This window comes from Mauremys mutica, chromosome 8 (genome assembly GCF_020497125.1).
Source record: "Mauremys mutica isolate MM-2020 ecotype Southern chromosome 8, ASM2049712v1, whole genome shotgun sequence".
Taxonomy (NCBI): domain Eukaryota; kingdom Metazoa; phylum Chordata; order Testudines; family Geoemydidae; genus Mauremys; species Mauremys mutica.
The window spans coordinates 54,389,700-54,402,847 of NC_059079.1; the positions used below are offsets into that span (position 1 = coordinate 54,389,700).

Below are 13,148 nucleotides of genomic sequence, written 5' to 3' on the forward strand. Positions count from 1 at the left end.
CACTATCATATAAAGATAAAGACAGGCACAGTTACCTAACTACTTAAAAAGAATAAATACAAAAGGTGTCTCTTCCCCCCTCCCCCTGCCCCTTTAGGATTATTTTTACTCGTGACAATATTTGTTAAAAATATTACATCTGCCCGTAAGAAGATAATATCCTCCTTTGCATAATACGGAAAAATAAAACTCTACAGAACACACAACAGACATTCCAAATTGGCACAGGTGCTTTAAAGTGTTAGCATCTTGGAGTTGTAGCTGTAGAGGGCTGCCTTTGCCTTCCCAAGTCCCCCAGACTCATAAAGGGTGGAACTGTATGAATGGTAAAAGACAAGAATACATAAAAACAGTAAATGTTTATTTTCTTAGAAAAAAGGGATTCAAATGATTGTGATCACACTTCCATTCGCGTTCAGAAAAGCCAATACGGTAAGCTTAGTCCTTGATTAAGATACCTATTAAATGAAATTTTTTCCCTTTAAAATACAAATTTCTGCTCCTGCATCACTTCCAGTATTTGTGTGATAACATGCTTTTAACGGACAATAATTTCTCAACTTCTTCCCAGTAGAGAAACAAGGCCTGTTATGGCAAACACATCCCATCTCCAAAGGCTGAAATCACCAGTAATACTAAGCACTCCAGCCCATCTGTGGACTGACAAACAGCTCGAGGATTTCTTAGAAGATTGACTGTTCAGTTATGGAAGTTTTGTATAACACTACCTCATCCGATAGAAAATAGGCCAGCAACCTTAGTAAAATCAACAGCGTCTTTCAGATTAAATGTAAAGATTTCCTGCATACCTGGACACAGAAAAGTGAAAAGTTGCAACAAGTTTTAACTAGCAGCAACAAACACAGTTCCATATGAGTTCTTAGCAATATTCCTTGTCTGTTTTTTTTTTTAAGAAACGCTGTAACTGAATGGAGCATACAATGTGGAAATGATCTTCTTTTGCTATGTAGTGCTGCTCACTCTAGAAGACTTCCAAAAGATTTTGACCGGGTTGTAATCTATTTACACAGTAGTATTCCTGTTTTGATTGGCAGAATTGGCACTATGTGATATCCTCCTCTTCTGAACAATAATCACGACCCTTTAAAAAGAAACACACACAAATGAACAATTCAAGAGAGAGAGAATGAAAAGTAAATAAGTAATTGGAAACATTGGGTAGGATGACTGAGGTTTACAGGATAATACACATATCTTTCATCCACATATCCCAGTGGATTCTATACATTGATTTACAAAGATACTTTACACGTAGATGCATCTAAATAGACGCAGAGATGTAGATCCACCACTAGAATGCAGCAACCTATGGAGTGCAAGGCAGCAGCCATTATAATAGTGTTAGCAAAATAAGACAACCATTTTGGGAACAGAAAAATAAATGGAATACTTTATCCATTAAAAGCAACAAGGGATTCTTATATAAGCAAAATACATCCATATTGAAATTAAACCAGGACAACGAGGCTAATACCCTAAAGCTTGTGAAAAAGTTTCAGGGAATCCTTACTGACCAGGTGAGTTATGTTTTATGTCTCATCTCAAATATGAAACTTCCAGTAGTACAGTTCCCCTGCTCATCAAGCTTTTCTACATCACCAATACTTGAGGAGATTCCACTTAGCAGTATTATTAAACTCTTCAATGTAACTAAAAGCCTGCTGAGCAACACAGACACTTTCCAAACTGCACTGCATAGCAGAGACTGCCATTCTATTTTGCCCATATAAATGCCGAAAGATTTATACATGCTATAAAACATTTATAATGCCACAAAACTACTCTACATCAAGGGCCAGACGGTGCCAGGCCCTGCATGGGTGCATCGAGGATGCAAAGAGCCTCACTCAATCTGGTGCCACCATGAAGGTGTAGACACAACGTATTCCCCTGAATGCAAGGTCTATGCAATGCCAGTACCCTCAGCTCCACTAGCCTCTCCAAAGGGGCTGGACAGGAAGAGATAAGGCCTCCTGTTCAAGGCACAGTGAATACCAAAGCTCGTGCTAGGACCTTGGTCCTCCATGCTACAAACGCAAACCCCAAATGTCCACAGGCAAGATTAATCCTTGAAACCTAGTCCACATATTAAAAGCCTATCTGCACTACTTCCTGCTGTTCCTATGTGCAGGCTACTCAGCAAACATAAGCACAAACACACAGGTAAAAATTATTGGCTGAAGCATGTCAAAGAACTAGTTACTAGGGGCAAGGAACAGGAGGAAAAACAGAGGAAGCTCATGTCTCTGGAGAAGTCTGGGGTAGAGAGGGCCCCGGCTGGAACACAAGCCTGATAGTATTCTGAAAGCACAGAGGGACAATTCAATCCTCCTGCAAAGCTTGAATAGAGTTGTGCCCAAACCCCACAACTGAAATTGGGCCAGTCTTGCCAGGTCTTTATGCTCAGGAAGAAATTTTTAAGAGTAAATTGTTTAAAAATTGCAAAGAATAAAGGCATATCTGGGCAATAATTCCGGTGTGTGTGTGTGTGTGCGCGCACACACACACACACACGTTCAAAGCCATCTTGTTTCATTTTCTGCCGCTGCTTAAAAGTTATTTGATGCACATGACACACGCACTGTACATTGGCTAGGAATAGAAGCTATAAAGTGGCTCTGGGTTTGTTGCTCAAACCCATTGAGCTGCCATGGGATAACCATGTCCACTTTGGTTTGGTGGTGTTTCCTTGCACCAGTCCTCCCCCAGTCTAAACCCTAGGGCCAGCAGTGCTTTGTTGGCTGAAGATGGAAATTTGTGGGTTTTGTTAGTAGATTAAAAAAAGATTAGGCACTCAACAACCATATATTTAGTCCCACCTTTGTGGTCATCAGAAAAGCTAAAAAATTCACTTGGTTTTAATATATGTGATTTTTGGGGGGAGGATGGGGAGGGGACAGACAGGGCAACATTTTACAGAAAGGCCAAAACCACCTGGTTTCCTTTATTTCAGAGACCGACAATTCCTAAACTCTTAACAAAACTATCTGATTAAGCACTGATGAAGTACTTGTCAACATGGGCCAACATACTGTATAGCTGTGAAAATCACCCTTAAAGAACAATAACCGAGGCCCAAGATATTTCCTGGTGATAAGTGGAAACACTAGCTGGTCATTTATTCCTTGGGAAATGCTCTGCCCCGAGCATCATTATTACTGTTAGAGGCTGTTTAATGTTAACTAGCATCTCCCCTCTTCTTCCTTCCATTTTTCTTTTTTTCCCCCACTGTATTTTTGAAAGTGAAGCAGAAAGATGAAAGGAAAATATTTTTGAAGACATACATAGAATAAATCTTAGCAGCATTATGGACATACACCCTCATTGCCCCAGCCTTGAATTTAAATTGAAGGTGGGGTACTGTCATCAGCCATTTTGTTTATTTATCTGCTTCACTGCATAAAGGATTGCTCACTTCTGTGCCTAAAAGGTGGGGCAGTTCCATGTTTGCTTCCCTTGTGATGACCATTTTAAAGTAATTATTGCCTGGTGTGGCAGTCGGCTCAGATGCCTGATCTACTTTTTAAGCATTCTGTCAGCTTTCTGATTCCAATTAGCTTGCGTAGGCAGCAACTGCACTTGAAAGAGAAAGAGTGAAAGCGCTGGGTGAAATACTCGGGATACTGCCCACATTTTCCTGAAGCATGACATGTAGATCTTTTACACACGATCCCTTAAAGCAACTAGCAGGAGAAGAAACTTCAGCCAAACATACTAATTAAATTACAAAGTGAAAACAGGGCCCTATTTGAATTAATACAAACAGCCATCTCAGCACTGTACCGCATCCTCACATCAGTGCTTACACACTAAAAAGCTTCAAGTTGCAATATGGATTCATTTCTCACTTTAACTTCAAATGGAGCAGTGAGGAGGAATGGCATTGAACAGATCCACCAGCTCTCAAGAAGAAGAGGGAGCAGTCTAGTTTGAAGACAAACAGCAGTTTTATTTACTTAAGTTTGTAATAGGCTCCCTCCCCATCCCCATATCTTTAGGGTGGGATAAAACTGAATTCTTTGTAATAAAGGTTTCCACTAAAGACAAACCAGTTTGTAGTTTTCACACAAGTTAGAAGGAACAGTCAAAGACTAGGTTTTTAACCCAATACTAGACTGAAAACTGCCTGGTCTGTGCCAATATTCACGCACTTGAGTTAACACCACACCTTTTTTCCCTAATGAAGAAACAGCCTACGACTAAGGCCAGGTCTCTGTTACAGAATACTGTTGGTTGGGGTGTGAAGAGTTGCAATCCTTGACTGATGAGGCTGGGGTGGCATCAGTGTAGATCAGGGGTCGGCAACCTTTCAGCAGTGCTGTGCTGAGTCTTCATTTAGTCACTCTAATTTAAGGTTTCGTGTGCCAGTGATACATTTTAACGTTTTTAGAAGGTCTCTTTTTATATCTATAATATATAACTAAACTATTGTTGTATGTAAAGTAAATAAGGTTTTTAAAATGTTTAAGAAGCTTCATTTAAAATTAAATTAAAATGCAGAGCCCCCCAGCCTGGTGGCCAGGATCCAAGCAGTGTGACTGTCACTGAAAATCAGCTCGTGTGCCGCCTTCGGCACGCGTGTCGTAGGTTGCCTACCCTTGGAGTAGATGTTGCATTTTTATTGGTAACTTGTTTTACTTGAGTTGGCTGGAATAAGCCACACCAGCAAAAGCATAAGATATATCCACATGAGCAGTGCTTTGCTGATATACTATACCGGTATAGCTACACCATTATAGTGACCACTCCAAGGGTAGACATGACCTAAGGCAATTCATATGTGACTCTTTGCTTGTACAAACCACACAGGGCTCAGCCCTGCAAGGCACTGAGCACTCTGTCACTGATGCAGCAAAACACTTACGCACATGCTTAACTTTAAGCAAGTGAGTGGTCCCACTTAAGTCAATGGTATTACTCGTGTTAAAATTTAGCATGTGCTTAAGTACATTTGTGAGTGTGTAAGCAGTCCTAATGGGCCTAGAAAGGACCCACTGTGCTCAGTGCTTTGGAAAGATCAAGTCCACAGTCAGATAGTTACTTGTTACATTTAAAATGAAAAACTACAGACATACCGGGCGGGAGGTGACTCCTCCTTGAGGCTGGTGTGTGTGACAGCCACCCTTCATTCAGGACGAATGCAAGAAGCAGATATGCTGCCTTTGGAGTAAGATAGATGAAAAACTAAGAGCCACCACCCAAAGTGCCAGGCCACATGCGAGGCTGGTCAGGAGTTGAGCTATACAGACAGTGGGATTTCACTAGTGTCTGAATGCAAATGCAGAGAGCTAGGTACTGTTTGATGAAAGTGTGTGAGATTGTGAGAGAACCTGACAGAAAGATCACAGAAGCAGCCAGAGACGATAACAGAAAGCCAAGAGCAGCCAGAGAAGCACCTGCAGTGTGACCCTGGGAGAAAACTAAGGATATTTCTACACAGCAAAGGACGGTGTGATTATAGCACAGGTGGGCTTGCTGCCTGACTATATACCCAGGGTCTCCAGCAAGCTCGTACTCAGGTAACTAGCCTGCACTGCCTACCCACTCTACAATTACACCTTCATTTTCTGTGTAGAAATAGACTGAGACACAGAGTTTTCTGGTCAGAGTGTTGGCTAGAAAAAGGCTTGGAATAGTTTCCTGACACAATATCTCGGTTCCTACTGTACTCAGGGAAACAGAACTTTGTGTACATTATTTGTAAATAAACAGGATGGTATCAAACTGTCTTTCTAAAGGGAACAACCCACAAGACCCTGAACATTGGCTAACTACTTGGGTCAAAAGGGGTAACATTCTTATAAATATGATATCCAGTTCAATATAATAAGCACAAGTTTTAAAATGCTCCCACTAATCAAGTTATCAATATAACTAATCAGTTATCAAGATCAAGTAAAAATATAAAAGGAGGGAAAAAACAGTCCAGGTAATTTCCAGCATACACCACTTTTTTGGCCTCTCAGTTCTTATTTTTGTAGGATTATCTGTACCACAAAAATACTTTAATACAAGTCTGTGAGTGTAAGGGGGGAAAAAAAGATGGTATGCAGCTCTCTTCAACAGCTCACACACTGGGGATAATAAGAAGTTAGTAGGTGGTTTCCCCTTCCCCCATTTTTGTTGCATCTAGAAACTGCAAGTGTTCTGTATGTTTTATGATATCCTTTATACACAAAAAAATTCATTCTGTTTTTCTAAATGACAGACGGATAAATAAACTCTCATGGCAGGAACACTGAAGCCTTCCCAGTTAAATGGCTTTTTGTGCAGCTGACAGAGTTCTACACAGAAAAAAGAAAAAAAAAAAAGGTATCTAAGGAGACACTGCTTCCACTATCGCTCCAAAGTTTGGCACCAGAATCCTTTAGCTGGAACCCAAAGCAAATAAAGGGGAAGGAGGAAGAGGATTGCTGGCCTGATGGGGTAAAATGAATTGCACCAAACAGTCCTTTCTTCTGCTACCGCTAAAAGGGCTGACGCTACACAGTGGCCTCTTTCAGAATAGATCCCAAAGCTGGGAAACATTAAAGTAGTTCTTACGGTGGGAACTCTTTTCATCAATCTGTTTTTGTTTACAGTGTTCACAGAAGGGGTGGGAAGAAATTGCTAAGAGGAGGCACAAAATAACTGTACACTGAGTTAATTTTTAATTTCTTATTCTGTAAGGTAAATCAAAGGATGCATTAAGAACAGTCCACTTTACTAATGAGTTTTAGTCTAAAACTCCTGCATTCGCATATGTTTCAGTTAGCAAATTACTTATTTCTAACGGCACGCTTTACACACTGTACAAGAGTCTGCTTTGTGTTGCTGATTGGGTCTCACTCCCACAGTTTTACTAATGAGATCTACAGAGTCATTACCATAGGATGACTATTTGGTGGCCTATGCCAATGGAAGTTGATGATCTTAAATCCAATTCTCAATGCACAGGTATAAACATAAAAGAACACTATTGTGAACAGTTCCGTTGTGAGCAGTTTTCAGCAGAAAAGACAGATTGAATTCTTAGAGAGACCTAGCTTCTCTTGAATCCCAGAGGTGATCCCTCTAGATCAGGGTGATGCACATTGCTGTTTTACAGTGGATGCCATTTCAAAAATGGCCACTTAACATCCTCAACAATAACACAATGTTGCAGTCAATGCCCATTTCTGTGACAATGTTGAGATTATTTAAATTCCCCCTCTCCCCCACTCCTCTTCAGGGCATATGTTACAAATTGCTCTGGTTGATTCTGTTGCATTCTCTCTCTGGCAAAATTAATCAGCTTCAGAGACTATCATCTATCTATGGTGACTCTGAGAATTACTCTTCTTCGTTTTATTCTCTTCTCTTTTGTTGCTTTCCCTATCTAGAGTTTCTGAAGATAATATTTGTGCCTTGATTTCTAAGGTCAAGCTAATTACTTGTCCCTCTGACCCAATTCTCTCTAATTTACTCCAGGGGCTCTTTCCTCAGGCTTAATTGATGCTATTATAAATTCTTCACTCTCCACTGGGAAGTTTTTATGTGATTTCAGGCATGTTTTGGTGAGCACTTTTAACAAGTGCTGTCACTGGATTAAGCTATTGTTAACTATCTGCCTCTCATTCTCTCTCATTTCTTCCCTTTATTTTTGAACTCCTTGTATGCGTGTGTCATATTTTAAAGCCTGTGACTATGTTCACAGTAGTTCCATGCCAGCATGAAAATTTCATGAGACTGGCACTGTAGCTACTAGCAGCCAGTAGGAGTATTTCTGACCCAACCTCCTCTCAGGCCTTGCTTTGCTGCAGGGAGGGAGACACCCTCAGACTCCCTATTCCTCTTACTGTTCTTCCTCACTAGCTACTTTATATATCTAATATTTGCATCAAGCAGGAACTGAAGCCACTATCTTGTGTACCTGCTCTACGGTGGTCCAACCAGCAGTACCACAGGGCTAAGCACATCCCATGGCACTATTGCTTTCTCTAGATTTCTATGCTAACAGCAGGGGAAACCATTGTCATGGAATCCCCAGAACTCTATTTACTAAATATGTAAAATTAACTTCTACTGCATGAGCTGAGGGACCTTTTTCATTCTGGGTATAAGCTGCTGCTCTACTAAAAAAGCACCACTAAATTGCTTAGTGATCTTTTGGCAGTTAAACTGTTTCTAATACTATGGACCATTCAACACTACTTCAGTGCTGATCATCCTGAAGTTTCCACATGGCTTAATGCTTATTTGATTCCCATTGTATGCCTTTCATTTTTTTCTGAATCAAGAACCAAATTCTGATGCCACTGAAGTTACTGAAAAAACTTCCACTGAACCTAGTGAGACCCAGGATGCAGCCACAACAAATGGCTCAGGCTTTTCATGTTATGCTCTAAATGTGTTGGTATAATTCAGAATTCAGTACTGGGTCCTTAGCTTTCTTCATTTTATATTTACTTACTCCTCGGGTGTTCTGAGTCGTATGGTTTTCATCATCATAATTATGCTGATATCCATTTCTATTATTCCTTTTCAGTCTTCTACCAAGGACAGATACTCAAAGAAAAATAACAGATGTCTCCATCTGGATGCCTCACAATGGTTTTTGGGTTTTTTTACAGTAAGTTCTGACAGAAACTTTCTCAGTTGGGAATGACATTCTGTGTTCTACCCTTGGATCACATTTTATGGAAGTTAATTCAGCTCTACTGTCCCAGTACCAAGTATAGCTGTACTGGCCTAGTGTTCCCCCAGATCTTGGGTATTGGTTTTTTGACACTGACTTCCCTCACTCCATCTTATACTAAGTTATATCACTGTCGTTTATTTGATCTCAAGGATTGATAACTACTTAATATTTTCAGCTTCTAAAACATCAGTTCTAGTAATTTCATGTTTGGATTGCAGCATTACTATTTTAACCAGTCTTCCTACCCATTCAGTTGTCATCTTTTTTCTTTTTTTCTTTCCCAATCAGTTTAAAATACGTTTAACTTTCTCCATTCTTCATAGTGTTCACATTATAATGTCTGAGTTATTTACTCAACTGCACTAGCTGATTAACAGCCTTAGGGGTTTAAATTTAAATTCAGAGGTATTATCTTATTTAAAATTATTCACTTTATAGCTTCGATATACCAGCTTTAGATAATGCCAGTCTCCATCCCTATCTCCACTACAAATACAAGTGTGTCTGTGGATGCAGTTACATCATGACTCGATTTCAACACAGTTCTGTTTTGTAGTGGAGACGGAATGTTCACTGCATTTTGTGACCAGACTGACCGCCCTGCACCTTTAAGCGGGGGGAGGGGGAAGAGATTTGGCTGGCTGGCCAAACAAAGAGAACTGTGCGCTTTATGGCGGATGTGTGTGTGTGTGTGTGACAACTACTGAGAAAGAGTCAGCATGGTTGCCCTGTGCCTTAACCCTCCCTTTTGCACGGAGCAGGCTGCCCACGGGGTTATTTTCTGCAGCCCGCAAGCTCCTCGCAGCCCCCTCCACTCCCCACAGCATTTACCTAGAGTGGCTCCGGCCCAACGTGCACTGGGGGCAGGGCAGGCTCCCTGCCTGCCCGCCCTGCCCCCGCGCTGCTCCGGGAAGCCGACGGAACCTGGGGAAGAAGGGGCGCAGGGGTGTGTGTGGCTGCTGCTTCAGGCACTGCCTCCAGCAGCTCCCATTGGCCGGGAACGGGGAACAGTGACCAGATAAATAGCTTGGAAAAGGACTTAAAAAGAGGTGTTCAGTAAAGGAGTGAAGGGAGGGGGTCACGGTGGTTGGGGACTCCTATGATTAGTACAGCAGGGAACCAACCCCCATTATTATAGCCCACCATAACCCTCCTATGGGGGGCGGGGACCTTGATGGTAAGGTCCCAGCAATGGATTTGCTGGAGGAACCTGGATGGAAAATGAGGGGGAGCTGGTAAAAGCCCCCAGATAATTATGGAATAAACATGGGGTTACCTCCACTGTACACTTTTATCTGCAGGGTAGTCCCAGACATCTAATAATAAACTTGCGGCCTGATTAAACCCATGTCAAATGTTTCCTGGCCTTCTTTCGGTACAGTCAGACAATAAAGCCTTGGACACATCAGGACCTGTGACACGGACATAATCTTTTTCTGGTGTTGTCTGGGTCTGGTCTAAGTCCTAATCCCAGTGCCTCCTCCCAGTTCAATTTGGTGGCATGTCAGTCCACTTCAAACAAAGTCAAGTAATTCACTCAGTATTTTTGAAATCAGATTTATAACTTTTTTTTCAGTTCCTTTTATTTGCATGTTTTATTATTGTCCTGTACTTTCCTTTAAAATGGACTGAAAGCATTATATAAAAAAATCAAATAATATCTTATTTTCCCATCCATTTTGCTTTGTTGGCAGATACTCAGAAAACTACATTTCTGACAAATATTTACCAAAAAAAAAAAAAAAACTTTTAAAGAAGAGTAAAAATTGAGAGAGCATTTCCTCAAACAAATGAACCCCTCAAACACCACAAATATAGGATTCTGCTGTACAGTAATCCCTGCCAGTCTTCTTGAGTTGTCACTGGTTTGAAAAGCAAGAGAGAATCTTCTTTATTCAGTTTTACCAATTGTAACTTTTGTGCCTATAAATGATTTCCTGGCCCTTGGGATAATAAATTACTATCAGGAGCACTGGAGACAGCCTTAAACGTATGAGAAAGTGATTCTGCCCATCAGTGAGAACAAGGAGTCAACCCCCTTCTTAGTTCTTTGTCTGGTGAATTGTGTCTATTGTTCTCCTGAAACAAATCCAGAAAATGAAGGACAACATGAACCCACACCACAGACAAACTCATTGGAATGAGTTCACTCTTTAGGGAAGATACACCTTTTAAAATGTCCTTTACTACAGTATCTACTGTTTAACTCACACATTTTAATACTATGAAGGATGATAAACTACAAGCAATAAGTGTTAAATATTTATTAGGTCAACATGCTTATCAGGGCTAGAAGCAGCTGCAATGTGGATGGACAGTTTATTTTTCAATCCTTGATGGGGTATGTCACAGATTAAAATAAAACCACGCTCCTTGTTTGATTAAATATTCAGGAAACAGTAGAGTACTGAGATGGGAAAGCTCTTATAATGAACCTATAAACACTTCTTTGTTCAGAGAACTCTTCTGCCAAACAGTCCAGTCACAAACTCTGCACCTTTTCTGGTGTAACACTTTACCTGTCATCCTCCCAAACCAGAAGAATAAAGAGAGAGACTTCAGGCTGGACTATTGCATTTAAGGAAATAATCCTCCAACTAAATTAAAAAGATGTAGAATTGTCACTGTGGAATCATTTGGCATAAAGGGAGCATAGAGTGAATTCTACTCAGCTGAAATACCTTATGTTGCTTCTCTCAAGGCCAAACATTTTTTCCCCTTCCAAATTAACAATTCAGCTCTAAGTATTTAAAAAAGGCTCTTTAATTCATAGTAATGTCTATTTGTTGGTGTCACAGAGTGAAATACTTGCAGCTCCTCTAAATTTTCCCTTTCACCAAAATAAAATGTGATTTTTCAGGGAATAAAAAACACTTTAGTTGCCTGAGACAAATATGTGATTTGTTTAGTGAGGCATGCTGCCAGTTTTCAAAAGTACTGTGATCACTGGCAGAAATGGCAGAAGCTCACAATCAACCAATATGCCAGTTCTTGTAAAAAACTCACAGAATGTTTTCCATATATGAAAAGTTGCAGAGCAAAAACTGGTGTCTGTAAGCTGTATTCAATACCCTCCCATTCTCTAACTCATCACCACAATTTTTAAGTATACTTAATTCTGTTTCAGTTGGCTTCTGAAAATAGAAAGATTATATTATATGATGCACCTCATCCCAAATTAAGCCTAAAATGCACATTCATGAGAGAGTATCAGGTAGTGATTATAGTAGGGGAAGGGGAAAGGGAAAGAGGACTTCTGGGTCCTGGCTCCTGAACTTGTCACTGACTTGCTAGGTGTCCTGCATAAGTCATTTAGCTTCTAATGCCTCGGTTTCCCACTGGTAATAATACATTACAGCGGTGAGGTTTTGTTAATAAAGGTGTGTAAAGTGCTCTGAGAGTCTCAAATGAAAGTTGCTATAAAAATATTCTTTGAGATTTGCAAAATAGGCTAGGAGGATCAATGTGCCTAAATCTCCCACACTGTTCTGAAAAATCTCTAGTGTTATCATCTCTATTCAGTGAAGGTCTGTTGCAGAGATGCTTATAACTGCAGTCTGTATTCATGGCTTTTTGCAAGGCTGGTTAATTTGAAAAAGGCTTGTCAATAAATAAAATGAGACCATCAGCATTATTTCAAGAAAGATCTTTAAATGACAGTTGATAATTCTGACAGTAGGATTAAATTTCAACCCCCCCCCCAAAAGATGAAACAAAACTTCAATACTAGAGAGTATAAAAATCATAGGAGGTATAAAAACCTGCTTTGCTATTCTGTTTATTAATTGATCCACGCTCTCCCTTAATGCTTGGGCTAACTTTTTTCTTTGCCATTCATGACAGGTTTGGATACTTTCCCAAAATTAGGCTTCCTTCCCAAACTGTTCTCATTCTGTAACCTCTTGCCCTACCCTTTTCTCATCTCTCCTGCACACAAAAGCGTCATTGAGACAACTAACTCCCATAATGGTTAATGCCAACAAGTGGCTGCTTCAAGTCGAAACTGATGTATCTTCTAGGACTGGTAAAGCATAGAATATTAAATATACTGTAGCTGAATTCCTCCTTTCATGTGGCTAGGATACCTGTATGTCAGTCATCTACTGTACTCTCTGTAGTTATCACACAAAAACATTTATTTATTTGATTCTTACCTTTTCAATTTTCTCATCTAGCATTCTGAAGAATTCCTGTTGGCTTTCAGAGATGTGCATGCTGAAAGACATGAGGGAAGAGTGTCTATGTAGGCAGAGATTTATCTATTTTCAAATTAACATAGTATTCCAAAATTATTTAGAGAGCCAATCTCAGACTCTGGATTACCACTTGGAAAGAGATGTACTTTGTGCTTATGCCAACAATGACAACAACATCAAATGTCATATGTAACACTGGAAAGCTCTCCACTCCGAAGCTGTACAGGATTCTGTCAGAAGCGGTCTAAGGGCCCAGTAGTGCAAGGTACTGA

General features: G+C 40.3%; 1 protein-coding gene across 2 annotated transcripts in view; it reads right to left on the reverse strand.

Annotated features, from left to right (window-relative positions):
- Window positions 1–340: 340 nt before the first annotated feature.
- Window positions 341–13,148, reverse strand: part of C8H1orf21 (chromosome 8 C1orf21 homolog) — a 224,190-nt gene continuing 211,382 nt past the window's right edge. For both annotated transcript variants that reach the window (XM_045026474.1, XM_045026473.1), the window contains 2 exons: window positions 12,835–12,895; window positions 341–1,102 (listed from right to left, as the gene is read on the reverse strand). In XM_045026474.1, coding sequence (XP_044882409.1) covers window positions 1,064–1,102; window positions 12,835–12,895 — 100 coding nt within the window. In that variant the 3' untranslated portion in view covers window positions 341–1,063. The remainder of the gene's footprint in view (window positions 1,103–12,834; window positions 12,896–13,148) is intronic.